Below are 20,414 nucleotides of genomic sequence, written 5' to 3' on the forward strand. Positions count from 1 at the left end.
TCCACAAAAACCTTTAAGAAAATGTAAAATGCTGTTTGTTGTTTAGATGTTTTATAAATATATATAAAATATGTCATTGTCTAGAGGTTTGACATATGTACAAGCTGAGAGTTCTGTGATTCTGAGCACACTTGTGAATTACTTGCTTTGGAAATTTGGGGGAGGGAGGTTGTTTTTTGGGGGGTTTTTTAAACTCTGCATAAAATCCTAACCGATCCACATGAAAACAATGTATTAAGCTTCTAATGGATTTGGAGAGCAAAACTGCACACTTCTGTGGAAACAACTTTGTGATACACAGAGTACTGTGTGTTTAATTGCTTAAGTCAGTGTTAAAAATGTGATCAGTATATATATTCTACCCATTTCCGGAAATGGAGTAGTAGAAGAATGTGCAGGGAAAGCCAGACATAAACATAGTGTAAATATTATGCCCCGACTTTAGCTGTGGATCACATCTGAGCTTATGTTTTAATATGCTATCAGACATGTTAAATATTTTAATATTCTTGTAGCCTTTTGTAGATACAATCTTAGATGGAATTGTTTGAGTATTTCAGTTCTGAAGTGTTATGACTTGTGTATTTTTAAAAAACCTACATTAAAAAATGTATACATGTTTTTAGACTAAATGTTGATTTGACTTTTGCAGGTTTGTTGCTGAAGGTCATATTCCTTACATAAATGCTTTTCAGTATTTTCCAGAGGAGATTAAATTGTATGGACTTGATCTCAAAATCTTTCGTGTGGAGGTATTTTTTATTTTTACTTAATTAGCTTCCTTATGTTTTGTTATCATTAGTAAAGGTACTGTCAAGTTGGGCTAAGCTACCTTTAAATTGTGACATTAATGTTTTGCATTCCTATTAGTCATTCAGGGGCAGTGGGCCCAATTTTTGGGATCACTTTCATATTTAAATTAATGTTGATTAAATAGTTAATATTTTGATAGGTACTGAACAGGTTTCTTACAGCTGCTTATTGATTATGTTACATTAGTTTATTTCCTGTGAAATACAAAAGATACATAATAGGATTAGGTTTTGCTTCCTACAAGGGCACCAAATGACATAAGTACTTGCTCAAAATATCTTTTAAACATTTTTTTTGGAGGTAATATCAATCGACTTTTAAGTATAAGTTACTGAGAAGGCATCTTACTCTGTGTTCTGCTGTGCTTGGAATTTATTAACAAAGCTGTCCAGAAAACTTTTGGTAGTGGGCAATTCTGTCACTGAGTTTTGTAGGCATACCAGATGGTTTGACATCTCCAGGTACTGGATGCCATAGTGAATAAGCCCTTTAATGATCATTTACGGTGTTAGTGTTCATACTGACTCTTGCAAGTGAATCATGAGATTACACCTGGTGGGAAGATTAAGCCATCCATAATACTGCTTTGTCAATGGATTCTGACTTTTTGAGGGCCTAGCAGAGGGACATGAAAATGGTTAGGGGGCTGGGACATTTCTTATGAGAAGAGGCTGAGGTAGCTTATTTAGTCTGGAGAAAAGAAAGCTAAGAGGAGATTTAGTAGCAGCCTTCAACCACCTGAAGAGTGGTTACAAAGAGAATGGAGGTAGATTTTTCTCAGTATTGGCAGGTGACAAAACAAGTAGTAATGATCTCAGTTTGCTGCAAGGGAAGTTTAGGTTAGATTAAAAAAGCTTTCATACTAGGAAGGTAGTAAAGTGCTGGAACAGGTTACCCAGAGAAGTTGTGGAACCTCCATACTTGGAGGTTTTGAAGACCTGGCTAGACAAAACCTTGGGTGGGATGATATAGTTGGGGATGGTCCTGCTTTGAGCACGGGCTAGATGATCTCCTGAGGTTCCTTCTGACCCTAATTTTCTATGATTCTGTATCTTCAGAGGCCATTATTAAAAGCTTCAAAAAGTACTGTATATCCAGTGCTGTGGATGGAGCTGGAGATGATGTTTTCGACTCAGGCTCCAATTGTCCCATCACCTGGCCTGGCTGGGGCCCCATTCACCCCTGCCTCTGACTCTGCCCTACCCCCTCCCTCACCACAGGGACTTTGATCTGCCCGTCCCACAGCCCTTCTCCCACAGACTCACCTGCTGGGTGTGTGGGGGGGTGCGCACGTGCACGCACTTGTGCACACATGCGCTCAGGCCTCCCCCTCAAAAATATTTTTTTCTCCCTCCGCCTATGTTCACAACCAATCAGATTTGGTTGAGTGCTCTTCCCATGAGATGTCAGGGTGGTTGAAGTCACCCATGACAGCCATGCACCGAGAGCATGCAGCCTCTGCCAGTTCCCTAGAAAATTCATGGTCAGGCTCATCCTCCTAGAAAGGCAGTCCAGCCACAGATCCTCCCCAGTCCCTCTGTGTGCCAGGGGGATGGCAGGATGTGCCAGGGCTGGACGGTATCTGAGCCAGGTAGGACCGAGGGACCTGCCATGGGCTGGACAAAGACCCTCCACAGACCGTATTTTGTCCACCTTGGTCTAGACAATAATCTCTTTAGTGAGCTGAAACTTAGCAAAGAATCCTATAAAAATGTGGAAACTTGGTCATAAAGTGCTAGGGAAGAGCATCGTATAGGCATATAGGGAGAAAAGTATGAAGGCCAAGGCATGATTTGAGATGCAACTGTCAAGGGCTATAAAAGGGATTCTGTAAGTAAGTCGAAAGTAAAAGGAAGACCAGAAAAACCACAGGTCCCTTATAGAGCACAGAAGGCAGTTTAGTTTATGGATGATGCAGAGAAGGCTGAACTTTTTAATATTCCAATCTGAACAGATGGGCAGCTACCATATAACAAGTGCAGTTGGCAGCAAATGAAGGGATGGAGACAAACAGCTTAGAGTAATAGAAGAACAGGTTAGGGATTATGTAGAGAAGTTAGATGCTTTCAGGTCGGCAGGTTCAGATGGGCTCTACCCTAAGGAACTGAAGGAATTGGCTGAGGTAATTTTGGAGCTGTACACGCTTTGAGAACTTGTGGAGGTTAGCTGAGGTGTGGGCTGCCTGGAAAAGGGCAAATATAGTCCCCATCATTAAGAAAGGGAAGAAAGAAGATCTGGGGTGAAGGAGGATCAGCCTGACCTCGATATCTAGAAAGATCGTCGAGCAAGTCCTCAAGGAATTTGTTGTGATGCGTATAGAGGAGATCAAGGTAATCAGGAAGACCCAGCAAATCACCAAGAGCAAGTCATGCCTGGCCAACCTGATTTCCTGCTATGATAAAGTGGCAGACTCTGGGTGGGGGGAGAGGAGTGGATATGATATACCTTGACTGTAGCAATCAGGGCTCATGGTAGAGGTGATATTTTTTTGCACCAATCTTGTTGGTCTAATAAAATTTCTTTAATTGCAAGCATTTGGGCGCAAAAACCCATCATCAGGCATTGGAGAAAAAATTGTAAAAGTTCTCCCGGGTAGAAATGAAAGTTCATATTTTATAGGATTTCACAGCGGAAATGTTTTTGCAAAAATCTTGATCTAATAAAAGAGATCACCTCTACCATGAGCCCTGATTGCTTTTTCCTGTAGACCAATCCGGCTACAACCTGGATACTTGACTGTAGCAAGGCTTTTGACATTGTTTCCAACAACATTTTTATTAACAAGATAAGGAAATGCAGGCTAGATAGAAGTTCTATAAGGTGGATACGTAACTGGTTGGATCATCGTGCTTAATGTGTATTATTCAGTGTCTAGTTGAGAGGAGGTATCAAGTGGGGTTCCCCAGGGGTTTGTTCTGGGTCTGGTATTGTTCAACATCTTCATTAATGATTTGGATTATGGGATTGAGTGTACGCTTAGCAAATTTACAGATGACACCAGGTTGGGTTGAGTTACAGACACTGGGGGGCTGGGCTAGGATCCAAAATGACCTACATCGGTTGGTAAGAGGGCCTATAATCAATCAGATGAGATTCAACAAGGACAAGTGCAAAGTCCTGCACTTGCGGTGACATAATTGCATGTACAAATAGTGTGGTGAATAGCTGGTTAGGTTACAGAACTGCAGAGAAAGCCCTGCATCATTACAGTAGACCGTAAGCTGAATATGAGCCAACAGTGTGCACTTATTGCCACAAAGGGCCAACAGCGTCCTGGAGTGTCACTTGCAAATCAAGAGAAATTATTATTCCACTCTGGTCAGCACTGATGAGGCTTTGCCTGAAGTACTGTGTCCAGTTTTGGATCCCACACTTCAAGAAGGATGTGGACAGATTGGAAAGAGTCCAGCACAGAGTAATAACATTAATCAGAAGCCTTGAAGGTAAGACCTGTGAGCAAATGCTGAAAGAGCAAGGGTTATTTAGTTTGGAGAAGAGAAGATTGAGGAGGGATTTGATAACAGTCTTCAAATACCTGAAGGGCAATTAAAGAGAGGATGGAGATGGACTTTCTTCTGGCTGTAGTAGCGGATAGGACTAGGACCAGTGTCCTCAAGATGCATCAAGGAAAATTTTGGCTGGAGATTAGGAGGAATTTTCTTACACTGAGTGTGGTGAAACATTGTAATAGGCTACGTAGAAAAAGTGTAAAATCTCCATCTCTGGAAATTTTCAAGAGCAGGTTGGACAGACCTGCTGGGCTGATTTTATTTAGGCATTATCCTGCCTTGAGCAGGGACCTGGACAAGATGACCTTGTGAGGTTCCTTCCAGCCCTGCTTTCCTATGATCCTGTAATATCGTGCTCACTTGTCTGTAGTTCCCTGGATCATCCCTTTTACTCATTTAAAAAATTGAAATTGTATTAAGAGTCCTCCAGTGCTCTGGAATTTCCCCCATTTTCAAAGACCAGTTTAAAAAGCAAAGACCCAAACAAACTAGAAGTAATGGTTCAGAATGCTCCTCAGTTTATTCCTTTTAAGGTTCTTGTGTGTAAATCATATGAAGGTAAGGAGGATGCGGCAACCTCTTTTTTACAGAAGGTAAACTCTCTCCTCATGATACAGGATGGCTACATGCTCTTTCATTCCAAGTATCTTTTGAATAGTTTGGCTTTTTGGCATCCTCTAAGATTTTCCCTTAGGTGGGTCTAGGCAAAGCCTTGGTGAAGGGGTGGGGGAAAGGGGACAAAGTCTGGATAGACTGTTAATTAGTCTGGATATACTTTGCTTAAGAATTGTTTTCCCTGAACATCCACTCTGCTGCTGTGAGAGACAGGCCACTTAAGGGACCAAGGATTAATCTTAAAATTTACCTTCACTTGGCATCTCTGATTTTTTTGAGGGTTTTTTGGTGGGATTGGGAAAGAATGGCACTTCCTATATTCTGTATGTTTGTATAAAGTTAGTCATCTGTTAAATATAGCTGAACTGCAAAACAAGACCAAGTTTTCTTTAGGCTGGAGTATTTAGAGGTTTGACCCTGTATTTTGTCCCTCTGATTCTCATACTTTTAATCCAAGGTACAGTTAAAAGATGGCTGTGATAATTGTGGCCTGTGAATATTTTCTACCTTATGACCACCTAATATCTTGATTGCTCAATACAAATGATCAAGTTAAACAGATGTATGCCTTGAAAATGCAGCAGAATCAATACATCATTGTTTGACTATACTAAAAGTCATTTTGTTTTGTAAATCTAATTGTCAAGTTTTACTTACATTTAAAGAAGAAAATCAGTAGGGTTTTTTTCCTTGTGAATGTTGGGGGCAAAATAATTGTCAGTTAGCCTGAAGAGGAATATAAAATGAGAGAATTTCAAGGCATTAAAGACAAAATATTACACAACAGTTTTGATAATTGCCTATGGTACATAAAAGAAATTAAGATTGAACTGTAAGCATAAACTTCAGGGTTAAGGGCTCAGTTAGAAATTCCTTGGCATCAAATACTTGTGACTTTATAATAATCTGTGCCAGCTCATTATACAACTTGTTAGATGACTCTGTCAAATAACATCCTTTTAGGACTAGCTCTGTGATTCCTAATTAATCCAAACAGAAGTGATATCAGTACAGGTTTCCCTTGCTTTATGCGGTACGTGTGTTCCCAGAAAACTGCGCATAACTCAAATTCGCATAAAGGGAACCTACTTATAAGGTAACAAATAGGGATACGTTTCCACAGTGGTGAAGGAGGGAACAGCTGCGGGCAGGTGGTGGCGGCCGCTACTGGGGCTGCAGCAGGGATAAAAGTGGAAAGAACTGTCTGGGTGTGGGGCCTCATCCCGCATGCAGATCCAGGGACGTGTGCCCCCCAGGAAGAGCCTGGCGTAGACCCCCATCCCTCAGCCCTCCCGAGGTGCAGGTAGCAGCAACAGCTGTGCCCCACTGCCCCATGCCCTGCAACCACTGACAGTTCCCTCCATTTTGCTTCCTGCTGCAGCCCCAGGAGTGGCTGCCACAACCTGCCTGCAGCTGCTGGGCTGCACCGCGCCCTTTCCCCCACCCCCTCCCCTACAGACTTACCTCGCATATAATGGACTTACCTTGCATATAACGAATTTGGGGTGTAAAAAGGGTCATTGCTTAAAAGCAAATTTGCATATACAGATCCTGCACAAAGCAAGGGAAACCAGTACAAGACATTCCTTCAAAAATAGTTCAGTGCATTTATGAAACTGAATATTCTATGGAATATTGTATTAATAGGACTGAAAATGAAAAATGCACGCTTAATGTGTCTGAGCCTATCTAGATTAGTTGACTTTTCTTTCTAGAGTCTTTAATATGGTAATATTGTACGTTATAATTAGGCATCTATTACAAACTGATGAGATTAAATTATTTAATTGCAAAGCATTTGAGATTTCTGTTTTAAAAAACAATTTTATTATTTTTCTGCTACTTATTTAGAGTATTTATTTTTTAGCTAACCCTACCTAGGTTGGTCTGCCTTTAAGATAAATGGATTACTTTTTACTAATGAGAAGAAATAATCATTGATGTTTCCATTAAGAAAAAAAGTAAATTTGTTTTTATTTTTACATTCATAAACCATGAATTGAGGTTTATTGGATGACTTAATAATATTGAATTGCTTGAAATCCTACAAATAGAAGCATATTAGTAGTCCTGCTGAAACAACTGAAATATCTTGCATGAATCAGTGTTCTAAGGTTAAGAAGTCTTTGTTGGATCAAGCCCATAATGTCTTCTGTTAAACAGAACACCGAGGTATCCTTCCAGGTCAGGTTTGAGGAGTGAGTGCAGCATTATAGCTGGGTTAAGCAATTATTTCAGCTGGAGTGCCACTTAATGAGTTTTGGCCAGATGTTGAGGGTCGCACATGTAAAAACTTTCAGAAGATAGCATTTTAACAAATTATAGAGCAAAAACACAAATTGTATACAGGCAGTCTTTGACTTATGACTATTCAAGGGATGGGGCTCCCTGTCACAATTCTTATGTGCCCAGAAGGACCAACAGGTTATCCAGTAACTTGCTGGTAGAGAATAAAAGCGGCTCATCATAGGCAGCATGAGGAAGCATGGGATATTCCCCCAGAAGCCATGCTGACCCACAGAGGTGAGTGCTGCATTAATAGGGAGACAGTAACTTGTGTGCCTTTGCAGTTTGGCTATACCTGCAGTAGCTGCTGGCCAGACCATGGACCTAATCATCTGATTTTATTCTGAAACGAAAACATACCCTTAAATTAGATGAAGGTGAAATGAAGATACTAACCACTCAGAGTCCCAAAGTCTTATGGCATTTATTCTCACAGTTTGGATTTTGCTTTTTGGACTGAAGTCGATCCTGTACATCTCCAGCAGTTTCACTTAAGAAACAGTTACGTTTCAGTAGTGAGCTAAGTGATTTTTAGTGTACAAGGTACTTTTGGGTGTTTCCAAATCAGAGGTTCTATATAATTCTATTAGCTTTTCTGCTTTTAAGTTTGAAAAAAAGAGGTCATAGTTTAGATCAGCTATGAAAGTTAATAAACTTGACAGTATTCTAGGTGTTCTTGTTTCTTTAGTTGTAGGTGTGTTAATTTTTAATTATAGTACTTTTCTGGGAGAGGCTAATGAAATGAATCACTTAGATTTAGAACTGTACTTATTTTCTTGCCTATTAAAGAAAAATAACACTTTACTTCTGCTGTTTTGTATCTTGCATCAGTTCACTTGCTTTATATTAAAAATATTAATGTGATTGCAGTAATATAGTAAAGAGATTCCTATGGTACTTTTTCTGAGGTTGCTGAATTTTGAAATATAGCTCCATTTCAGTGTGCTAATTTACTAAGCTGGTTTTTAGCCTCTTAGAGATTTTTTATAACCTTCCAGAAGTCTCCCATTTTTCAGTTTTGGCTTGTAAACCTGTTAAGAATAAATACAATGAAAATTTTCATAAATCACTAATATAAACATATGAGGACATATTTGCACACATTATTTTTTAGAGTAAAATAGTAATTTTAAATAAACAGAAAAAGGATACTCTAAATCCCATTTATTCCACAAGCTGTGTGAGTAGCAGGCTAAAACTTAAATGTCTGTCCCTTCTTCTCTTGCTCCTTCCATTCTTTTTTTTCTCTTGTAGATAAAATGTTCAAACCTTTCAACAAAACTTACAGCACAGGTTCTTTTCCATCTCCAAGATGTCCAAGTAGCTTTTACATATCACAGGGTGCATCTGCATGTGCAATTAATGTGAAGAAATAAACTCTGGCACATATTGTGCTGGAGTTTACACATGTGCCTGGGACTGCAGCACATTGAGCCAGGTTAGAGCAGCCATGGCTGGCAGGGGAGCCAGGGGGTCAGCATGACAGCCTGAGGTTGCTCTGACCCAGCTCAGTGTGCTGCGGAAGGGCTGGTTGGGGCACAAGGGTGCTTTAGTGCAGGGCTAGTCAACAGGTGGCCCCTGCACTGAAGCACCTTCATGCCCCAGCCAGCCCTGTCAGCGTTGCTGCGCAGTAAATAACATTGCTGCAGGGTAGTACTTGCATTTAAAGCTACAGCAGCGTTTATTACTGTAACCTAATGGAGCTGTGTGTGTAGATGTGGAGACTTTACTGTGAAACTAATTAGGCAGCTCCGCAGTAAACATCTGATGTCGACATGCCCAGAATCACCATAGAGTATACATGCAGTAACCATAAAATGCTGAGACATCTAGATTTTACCTAAACTGTTTTGCAATCCTGTTTGTCCTTGGAAGAGCATGAATCCTGAGTAAAGTTTTGATTCCTTAACTGGAGAAAACCCCTCTTAAGTGACTGTGATACTGAAACCATGCAATAGTAATCCCTATCTTTTTTCCAATAGTTTAGTGGTAAATCTCATCAGGAAAGTGAGAACCCAAATGTTTTTACCTTGAAAGGATTTGAACCCACATCTCCCATTCTCAGAGAAGTGTCCTAATTATCAGGCTTTGGGTAATGCAGGACTGAATTTATTCTCCATTACTTCTGCTCAAGGTGGGCCAACAGGTAGAGTTATGGGGGCAGAAGGAAAACATTCAAAAAGGTACCACTCTACATGGCCCAGAAAAGAAGGTAGCCCCCCTGGGAGGGATAAAGCCCTGGGATACTCTTTTTGCTTCCAATCTCTATTTAATGCAAAATGAATGTGAGTTCAAGAAGTGGGTCTGAACTCCTTGAGAGTAAGGTGTGCCCATAACCAACATCTCCCACTTTCTGCGTAAAAGGTGTGTACCACCGTGGTCCATCTGTCATCATCGTTCTTCTTAATTTTTACACTGAGTTCGATGCTGTCTATCAGATTCATTGGTTCAGGGAGACTTCTTCCCTCTTGAGTCACCTGCATCTCAGTATGATGGAGATACAGAAAACTGCCCATTAAGATATTGGGAAAGTTGCGTGTGTCTTTCTGAGTGGAACAGGATTGCCTCTGGGGTTCCATACTGCTCACCTGGGTCTTTCCCCAGAATGAGAGTGCCATGTATCTCTGCAGGGTGGAATGGGATCGGACTCTGGGGTGTGCCTGATTGCCCATTGAGAGGATGAGAGCTGTGTGTCTCCCAGGGTGCAATAGCATTTCACTGCCAAGGCAAAATACATGCTTTTATGACTAGTAGGGACGATGACTTAGATGTCTTGGAGGTGGAATGGGGGGTGGGCACACATAAAAACTACTCATTTTTAATTATTGAAATTATTACCCTCCATGATATTGTTTTAGAAAAGAAGATAATTAGGCAACTGCTGCAGCCAGTTTACTCAAGAAGATTTTGTTTTCTATCAGCATGGAATGAACTCTCCTCATGAGTTAAATCCATAACTCATGCTCATAAATCATTATTAGATTAATCTTTTTCACTAAAAGTTGTTAGTTCATAGATACAGGCTTTATAAATTAGAGTAAGATGTTACTTTATTAAGACTTCAAGTGGCTATTATATCCTAAGGATGTTTCTTCTCTTCAGCCATGCACTTAATAAAAAAAAAAAAGGTATTCGTATTGGCTTGTATTTGATAGCCATGTTGATCTAAGACAAAAAGAAATGCGAAACTCCAGAACTCTTGGTTCAGAGGTGATTACCTTTTATTAGACCAACTAAGTAAAAGATGATTTTTTTGTGATTTCTTAGTTGGTCTAGAAAAGGTATCATCTCTGAACCAAGATTTCTAGAGTTTTGCATTTCATATTGGCTTGTTACTAAGATTTTTTTTAAAGAGTCAACTTTTATCCTGCCCTAAAGATAAAAGCATCTGAAATCTTTACTTAAGTAGTTCCCAATATTTATGTTGGGAGGAGAATTGCAGGGACAGCTTAGTAATGGACCTTTGTTTTCATCATGGCTTACCTTTGCATGGCTTACCTGTCGGTTTAAGTGGTTTTCAGGATGGCTTGCCTTTTGATTTACAGTGGTTTTCTTACTGGTAGATAAGAGCATTGCCAGGATCAGTAGAGGGAAGGAAAATTTGCACATAGTCCAGACAAAAATGTAGTCAGAGCAGAAGCCTAATAAATAAATGCAAAAATAAATGAATGTGTGGTAGCCATTTTGGAATGGAAGATGTGACAAACAGTATATTCTGATTTTTTTGGTTTATGTGTAAATTTCTGGAGACATACTGAATTGGATTTCTGAGCATAATCTTGTTGACCTTTTGTGACCTTCGGGCTTGGATTCATGGGTAGATTAAGCTAATACCTATTTATATACAAAGATAGCTTCATTAAAAAAATATTAAGGTTGTAAAGTCAAGCATTCATATGTTAGGACATGCTGTAATTGATGTTGCCTTTCAACTGTATTTGATCCCAATGTGCACAGCCTTCACTGTATCGATATAGGCTTTAATTACAAATTGTGTACTGTTTATAACACTGGCTGCCCACTTCATCTAGTGCAGAAGACTTATTTTTCAGGTATTAAGGCCAGTTATTCAATAATTCTTACCTTCCTTGTTCAGTGCATGAGTTCTTGTCTTATTTATTGCAGGTCATCTATGCCTTGTACAATACTTAATACTTAGTTTCTCATAGTGTCGTCTTTGGCATTCATTGATGTACTGTTGGAGTACCTCACAGTCACTAATGGATTTATCTTTACAACTTCCCGATGAGAAAGGAGTCTATTATTATTCCAGTTGTTTTGTTGGGAAACTGGGGCAAAGTGGCTTGCCCAAGGCCATACAGTGAATCAGTTGCAGAACCAGGATTAAACCTGAGGATCTCCTCCCATTGCAGCTTGCGTTATTAAATCCCTTGTTCCCCTTTGGAAATCTCCTCCTCAAATTTTTAACAAGGAGGCTGAAAAGCATGAATTTCAGACATACTATTTAAGTGGCATTTGACTGAAATTTGTCAATATCAAATCATTCAAGTCCTCTCTGTTCCTTACAACAAACAGTTGGTGTTAAAATGGATCAGTTTCTTGGGTGTTTGTTTGGTTGCACATTTATATTTTTATTTTGTTTTATTTCAAACTGCAAGTAGCTTCTGACTAAGTAAATCTAGGTGAATTTGTTGGGAATTGAGTTAAGATATGTGTTCTAGTCTTTAACATATTTTTCTACTCCAGTAGCTGTTCATTCTTTGTTTTTGTGCTGCTCACATGTAAGTGCTGATCAATCCCCAAAGGACTCTGACGTCAGAATCAGAGCCTTCTGTAAGCTTCTTGGAGGAGGAATCCTCTTTACCTTGCTAACATTTGCTGAAATTTTAAAGTGCCATGTATAATTTTATTGGTTACAATGATGTCAGTGAATAATGAAGTATTTTTATTTAATGTGAAAGGTAGTGTAAAATGTGTTGTGGCTCCATATAAAGATTGAATTAAGACATTTAGTTAATACATACATTAGTCTTTTCAGCACTTATTGTTTAGTAGTAGCAAGTAGGACTGGTAGTGGATAAGGAAGTATTCCTCTACAGTGGGAATTACTGAGTGCCATTTCACAAGGCATTTGCCCCTTTTCTTCTTTCCCAAAGAGTCTGGGATTGACACGAAGGCCAGTTAAGGCAGTATTACTCTTCAAAATTCTAGGAATCCAAACATAGGAATTCTGTACATTGGCTCTGTCATCTTCCTTTTTCCATTTCAAAATAAACATGGGTTTCCTACCTAGTCCTGCCAACGTTTGGCAAAATTTAACCCTTACATTCAGTGTGTGTTTTGTATGTTTTCCTTCTTCAGATTGTACTGCAGGTATGAAGTTAGCAGATGCATGCATTTCTTTCTTTCCTCTTCTGAAACTCCTTCAGAATGACATCAAGAAAGGGTGAGGCTTTTTTAAGACCTGAGGAGGAAGTTCACTTCTGAGAGGGTTATTGTAATCAGGTTTATCACAGGAGCTTGCTATTGTGTAACAGAAACTCTAGCTTGTCCCTACCTGTCTTAAAGCATTGCTTAATGAAAAAGGAAAACAAACTGACTGAAATATTTATGAAATTCAATAGAATTTGTTCCCAAGCTCTAAATTTTAGTAGTTTTGTACAGTTCAGCACAACACTCAATAAAGTTTTCAAACATATTAAGCTTAACTGTTGTAATAATAAGGATCATTATTATTCAGTTTTGCTTTGTGAGCATTTGCTGAGCAGCACAGCCATGTCTCTCTGACAGTTTAATTCTAAAAGACATTCATCCAAAAGCTTTTATAACTAAAATCACCTAAGAAACAGAACTGGCTTACTCACCCTAAAAAGGTATTTCTTTGAAAAGTCCTCCTTGTATCCAAATTACATTTCTCTGTTCTGCCTAATAAAACCTGATTCTTTTGTACTCAGTATTCACCCTCTGATCACTGTTTTTCTTTTTTTTCCCCTGTGTCTGGCTACATGACATAATCCTATACTTGAACTTGATATTCTATGGCATTAAAATCAAATATCCAAGGCATATACTGGTTCTGGTCACAGAAAGTCATGGACCATTCACTCATGGATGTTGAATCCTTTTTTAAACAAAAGTTGTTATTCTGAACCAAGCATTCATAATCGTACTTTTCACAGCCTTCTGGCATAAAAATGGGCTTCTTCAGCAGCAATAGGACCTTCAAGTTCAGTTTGAAAAGGTGTAGTTTTTATATGCCAATGGTACTTTACATATGATTTCATAAGGGGTATGTTGGCTGCCTTTTTAAATTTAGAACTAAGTAGTTTTCCTCTGCAACACTCAGGCCTGCCTCCACAGGTAGAACATCTGATTCTGGTATCCTAATAAATGCATCCCTCAGTTTTCCTTTGGTGCTGATGAGTCTTGTAAAACCATCATTGAAAATATGATCGCAGTTGCTGTATCTCTTCTTTTTTTTTTAGGAGGAGCCCTTATCAATTCTTTCTTTTCCTTTTAGCAGCTCTGGATCTTAAGCAGTTCTTTAAATAGGGCTGCAGAAGTTTCACCCTTTTTTGTTCTTTCCTGTCACTTGTATCCCTTTTAGTCATTGGAGGTACACACCTCCATTATTACATCAGCATCTGTACTTGATTCATAGGTGCTGGAGCTGGGGAAAAAATCCATTCCCTCCCTTATTGCTACTCAGTGCTTCTTAAAATTTTCCTGCAGACCCAGTACTGAAGGGCTTAAAAGTAAGACAGTTTAGAAACTAACTACAACACAAAACTGACTACATTATTTTTGTTATCCAAGCTGAATGTGGTACAGTTTTTAGCAGGACTGGTGAGTAATCTGAGGGGATTAAAACAAACTGAGACTTCATGGAAAGCGAAACAAAGATATATGGAAGGTTAAACATGAACTGATTATGGTGAGACTAGACTGGGTGGAGGGCAACATTAAGCAAATCAGGATTTTTGTTTAATATAGAGATTTTAACCTGATAGTCTCAGCAAAGATCCATTTATTCCAGACATGCCAATTTGCTAGATCATTCTCATTCAATCTAAGTCCAAGCTGGCGTAATGTTTGTCAAGTGGCTTGATTACTGTCAGTTCTGTTAGGTAACCCGGTAGTGACTATACTGGAACTACTGCATCAGTCATTTTCTGCTGCCCTTGAGTCACCACATCTTACACGAATAGGGGTATGTTTGCACTACAGGTTGCTGAATAGTGTAGATTGAATTAGGGTAGATATTAAAAATAGTCTAGGCAGAGGAACATGGAGCACAATATTCTGTGGTGGGTAATTTAGCCTGCACTGAGTTCATGCTGCTGCAGTTCAATCTGAATTTACCAATACCTGAACTATCTAGATTAGTGATTCTCAACCAAGGTACCTTCAGATCCTTTCAAGGGTACTGCGGGATGCCATGCAATGTTAGCAGTCTTATGTGCAAACATAATTCACAGATAAGCCTAAAGATTTCAAATAAGAATTCATAGTATTAAAAACATTCTGATCTGTTGTGAACTTTCTTGAGTTCCTTGCAACAGAAAAATTGCTCTATTATTTTTCCATAGCCAAAAAATGAGTGAAAACTAACAGCTGGCATTTTCTGAGAGGTGTCTTGAGCTTAAGGTTGAGAAACACTGATCTACATTTAGACTAATTAGTGTATCTTTCTACACTGAAGTATTTTTGGACATGTGTATACCTTATTCTGGTTTGCAAATTTGGTTTACAAGTGTTTTTCTTTACAATGTTTTTGTTTTGTGTTTGCATTAACCTTTATAAATGCATTTTGTTATCCTCTTAATGTGGTTATAATTTTTAAAAAGTAACCCCCCCCCCCCAAAAAAAAACCCATAGCTTGTTCTTTTTCTAGGTTCTCTACCTTTTTAGATTTGAGGCACCTTTTGATAGACTCAAGGCACCCCTCAATAACTGTTGTGAATTGAGGATCGCGCCATTTAAAAACTAACTTGTTTATTACAGCACTTGCCTCCTTGCCAAGGGCCTGGGCAGTGGTGAAGAAGGGAAGTGCCTGAGCATGCGCTTACTTGCTTATCTTCTCATACCTCTGAGCACCTTCAAATTTGTGGCACCCTGGTTGAGAATCAATGTTTGAAGCATTCCTGTTAGTTGAATATTTCAGAAATTTCAAAGATGATTTTTTTGTAAATAAATGTTGGAGGGAAAGGAAAATGATTTATGTGTCATATAAGAAAGAGGTGGTAAAAACCTGAGAAATCTTATTATGTTAGAAACAGGCTGAAAGTAAAGCCAGAAAGTCAGCCTATAGGTTCAGTGATTTTTTTTTTAAGTTGATCAGCAACATTCTGATACTGTACAAACAAGGATTATGAGAGGATGCAATCTGGGCTTACCCAAAACAATGACCTGTTGCTATGCTCTGATTATCATATTAATAAGATGGACCCACCTGCCTTATGAAAAGCAGGTTGTCATCTTCTAATGCAGGAAAAAAATCTGTCATCAAGTTCTCAGATAAAAAGCTGTAACTGATTTGAAATAGTTTAACAAATAGCCATCAAAATACCTTGTTTCCTTATGGAATAATATGAATTGTGAGTTTAAGTTAATAACAGCAAAGAGATAAAAGTATTCCTATGTATTATCGAGCTTTCTTACTACCTTTTACTGAAAGCCTGAAGTTTTCTTGGTTTATGAAGGGCAAGAGCAAAGAATAAAGACAACAAGGTAGTAAAAAAAAAAGTTCCCTAAGAGCAGCCTCATCCAGCGTTCGGACAAGACATTGACTCTCCCATAACAGTCACTGGTCATTCTTCAAGGAATTCCAGCTTGTAAGAAGCTTGAGAAGACTGCTGTATTGTAGTCAAATACTTAATATTTTTGCCAGTCTTCCTAAATTATAAAATGACTTTATGATCTTGTAATTGTGGGATGCAAACTGTTTGGGTGATTCTGATGTCCTGGGAACAGTGAATAAGCCCTGTAATTCTGGAAATGATGGGACAAGGAGTCATTATAAGTATTTAGTACAGAAATGCAGCTGGAAATGTGTAATTTAAATTATTTTTTTTATCTAATCTCAAATTATATTGGGAAAACGTAAGGCATATGATCAAACAGCGTCTTCTCCTGCCCAACCACTCCTTCTGTGGACTTAATCATCAGATGCTGGAGGCAGGATATACTCAGTTGAAGGCAGCCTCAACTCTGGAACTTGCTTCCCTGTTGATTCATCAAAACCTTTCTTGGTTGACTTTCAGGATGACTTGTCCCATCAGGCTTTTTCTGGGGAGGGAAAGATAAGTAGCTTGGTGGAAGGTGATGGATTTCATTTAGTTTTGAGGTAGGGCAGCTTGGATATTATCTTCATTTTGGGGTTTTTTCCAATGTTTTTGCAGCAGTAGATACTACAGTACAACAGTACATTTTTGCATGGAAGGCTCTTTTCAGTCTGTGTGAAAATTTGTAGAAATAGGGGGCTTCACTGCACTAGGTAACAGCTCTCTTGGCTTCAGACAGTGGCTAAAGTGTAGGCAGTGGTTGGCAAGAAGTTTCAGTGTATTACTACTGAAAACACTAGTCAGATGCTGTCACCCCCAATTAACTAAAGCAAAAAGGTTTTTTATGTGCGATTCAGCTGAATTTTTACCGGCTATTATTCACAGGAGAGGGAAAAAACATCCACTATTATGTGCTTTTATTCACTTTGCTTATTTTGTAATTCTTTGTAGTAGGAAAAACAGTTGTGTATTTCAGTAGACATAACTGAACTGAAGGGGTTAAACCACAGAAGGAAGTGTTTGGTTGGGAAGGACTTGTAGTGGATTAGTGTGCCCCTCCCTGTGTATTGCACGTCCCAATTGTGTTAAATCCCATGGTGAGCACACCTATGTAGAGCTCTCATGTCTCTTTTTATGCAAAAACACTTTTAAAAAGAAGCCGTACATTTTTAGTACTACTAATGTGCTGTGTTTATTTGCAATAAAAAACATAAATTGCCATTCTGTATCGAACAGCTCTTTTACATCAGTTATATAAAAATCAGATTTTTTTGTCTGTTATAAAATTAAACTTCAGTTTTATTTTAAAAAACCAATCCATATTTGGTACCTTTTGTGAAGGAAAAAAATTCTTAAATAACTTCAGTACTGACATTATAGTGGTTGACGAGTGGTAAATTCTTAAACTACTGTAAATTCTGTAATTGTTCACTTTTAATCTTTACCACAGACCCTGGTTTTAATATTAAGGAAGATTAGTATTTGAGTTTCTTAGCCTCATAGGAAAGTTACTGTACTTGATCTTAGCCCACAAGAGGCCGAGAAGCTAGTAATACTGCATTATAGTCAATTTAGCGATACTGTTTGTGCACTGCTTTAATTTGCATTATCTGTTTTACCTATTGAGTTCTTCAAGTCACTGAGAAGTTTCTCATCAATTTCAAAAAAGAGATATCAGGGAATATGTGTTATTTCAAACTTGAAATTTCCATTCTTTTGTTTCAACATTATTTTGATCACCAGCTTACTAACTTCTTTCTAAAAGGATTGGAAGGCACTGTAAAACTTGGGTTCTAATATTCTAGGAATGTATAGATTTCTTTTTCCTCAAGATATGTCCATCTAAATTACTTTTTATCATTGTTTAGAAAATAAGGTACATAATATAACTATATAGTGTAGTTTTAGTACGTTTTATAACATTAATACCAATAGAAGTCACACGTTTAAAGCCAAGCATTGTTTTTAACTGCATGCTTGGTGTGGGTAGAAGTTCCCCTTTTTTTTAAATGAATATTTGCCAGCAAACATTTATAATTATTAAAATTGAAAACTAGCTGAATTGCCTATGTTCAAAGAAAAGAAATCACCAAAAATATTGAATTTCTGTTTTTACTACCATAATGGATTTTTTTAAAGTTTTTGGTTTTAGGACTTAAAATATAGAGGCTTTAATTCAGTTGTCAATTTCTATTCAAGAGAACACTAAATTGCATACTTAAACTGAAGTGTATGCTTAATTTCCATTCAGTGAAGTATGTACTGTATTTGCTCAAATATAAGATGAGGTTTTCCTCCCGGAGGCCCCTCATCTTATATGCACATACAGGAGAACCTCCTCATTAAATATATTGTCTGTCATTAAACTGCTGCCAGAAGCAGTATGTGCTCCGTAATGGAAACTGACTATGAAGTTGATTGAATGCAGCCCACACTGAGCATACCTGTAAAATTCATCATCCATATTGGGCAAATACACTGATGGGAACCTACCATGAGACTAGGTTAATGCAATCTACCTGAATAAGGTAGTGTCCATTGCTCTCACTCTCCCCAGGCACCAACTCTTTTTCAACTCATGAACAACTACATCAAGTGCATTTCAGTGTGGCCTGTCGCATGTGATTTGTGTGGTCCTAACCTCTGAGAGGTGGACCTGGCCCCATGCCTCATCTGCATATAAATTTTTGGCAGGTCCCAGGACTTGACAAGAACACACAATTGCAATTGTGTGTAAGGGGCTGGCTAATTAACATGTGGATCTTGTGTAGGGTGTATCTGGAGTAAATATATATGCTGAGTTGTGGGTACATAAGGTACATAATATAACCATATAGTGTAGTTTTAGTAACTTTTATAACATTAATACCAGTGGAAGTCTCATGTTTAAAGCTAATTTAAACATGTGATTTCCATTGGTCACCATGGCGTGAAATGCTGTTGACTCTGCTGGGGCCCAGCTCAATGAACAATGCAATAAATCATGAGCCTTTTGACTTTCAACTAATATCATCAATAGTTTGTATTATGCATAAGTAGGTACAAAAGTGCTGCTCAAATGTATGTTTATGGAGAACCTGTGCTTAAACTTGCAGCGCTTCGCAAAACAAGGTAAAATGCATCAATTCTAGATTAACTAAGTCTGTAGGTAGCCGTAGTAATTTGCATATGTGCAAGTTACTAAGGGTATGTTTATTTCAAAATCTGTGGATTTTGGTCCCTTGCATTTCAGACCTCTCCTCTCCGGTCCCCTTACAGTCACATGTATCAAGCACGTGCTTAGGGAGGGAACAGAGCCTGAGGAGTGTCTGACACTAAGGGTGGAGGGAAAGACTACAGGGGGAAAAACTGGGGGTGGGGCAGAAGACAAGGGGGCCACCTCACCCCAGCAGCCACTGTTTTTCCTACTGTAGCACTGGGAGGGGACAAATTCAAAAGAAACCTCCTATAATTAGCTTATGTACCTGGAAGATTATAGCAAATTAAAAAAATGTCCATATATAGAATCTAATTACTGGGAGTTGTCTTAAATTCATGGTCTTAGATTCAAGTAAATACGATACTGAACTTGCTAAACATGAATAGGCTTAAGTGCCCAGAAAGAGTAAGTAGCAGAAAAAATATTGCTACCCCATTTTAACTTCAAATCTGTAATGTAACCTGGAATTTGATCAGCCAAAAATTACCTTACGCATCAGTAAATTTCAAATAAAACTACAAAATAATATTAGAGATGACCATATGAATTAATACATTAAAATATGAATCAGTTTCCCTGGTCCTTATTTATGTGTTTTAATTCCTCAGGTTGTCCTTTTTCATTCATTCCAAATAAACAGGGCACAATCTGGTCCTAAATACAGTTCTTATGCAGAATTAATGTAACAGTAGAGGTTTGGAAATCTTTTTTTCATGTGGTTAATCATTTTGAAAAGAGAGAGAGAGAAGTTCATTTCCAAGTATTAGCATTGAAATGAGGAAGGATATTTTACATGAAGCTGGGCACATCTACACAAGACTCTGTGTTGCTGTAGTGAAGTGCTACAGTGACGTAGCATCGGTGGGCACAAACCATGACACCTTGCTGTAGCACATTGCTACAGTGATGTAGAAGCTAAAAATAACTGTGCACTGCCACTTTAGTACTAAGGGAAGTACTAAATGATGACACAGTAACAATGGCACTGTAGGGACATATGGAGATGCCCTCGCTGTGTGACAGATTTTAGTCGTCCTGGAGAGTTTATTCTCTATCCATGACTGATTTAGCTTCTTTTATTTGGAGTACCCAAAAACATTTGAAGTGCCTCACAAAAATAAGGAGTGGCAGGGTTCCAAATCTTAAGAGCATCCTACCTAATACCAGTGCTTCATGTGGTCACTAAAGGAAGGGAATATACATTTTGATATAAGAATAAAGGTGGAATTTGAATTAAAAATTGATATC

At 38.4% G+C, this 20,414-nt stretch overlaps 1 protein-coding gene across 1 annotated transcript in view; it reads left to right on the forward strand.

The window, feature by feature from the left end:
- TAF1B (TATA-box binding protein associated factor, RNA polymerase I subunit B) overlaps positions 1-20,414 on the forward strand; it is a 68,599-nt gene that overhangs the window by 20,117 nt on the left and 28,068 nt on the right. Inside the window, exon 8 of the mRNA XM_019520738.1 lies at positions 653-752. Coding sequence (XP_019376283.1) covers positions 653-752 — 100 coding nt within the window. The remainder of the gene's footprint in view (positions 1-652; positions 753-20,414) is intronic.

Source organism: Gavialis gangeticus, unplaced genomic scaffold (genome assembly GCF_001723915.1).
Source record: "Gavialis gangeticus isolate Ggan-Ray unplaced genomic scaffold, GavGan_comp1, whole genome shotgun sequence".
In the NCBI taxonomy this organism is placed as follows: Eukaryota; Metazoa; Chordata; order Crocodylia; family Gavialidae; genus Gavialis; species Gavialis gangeticus.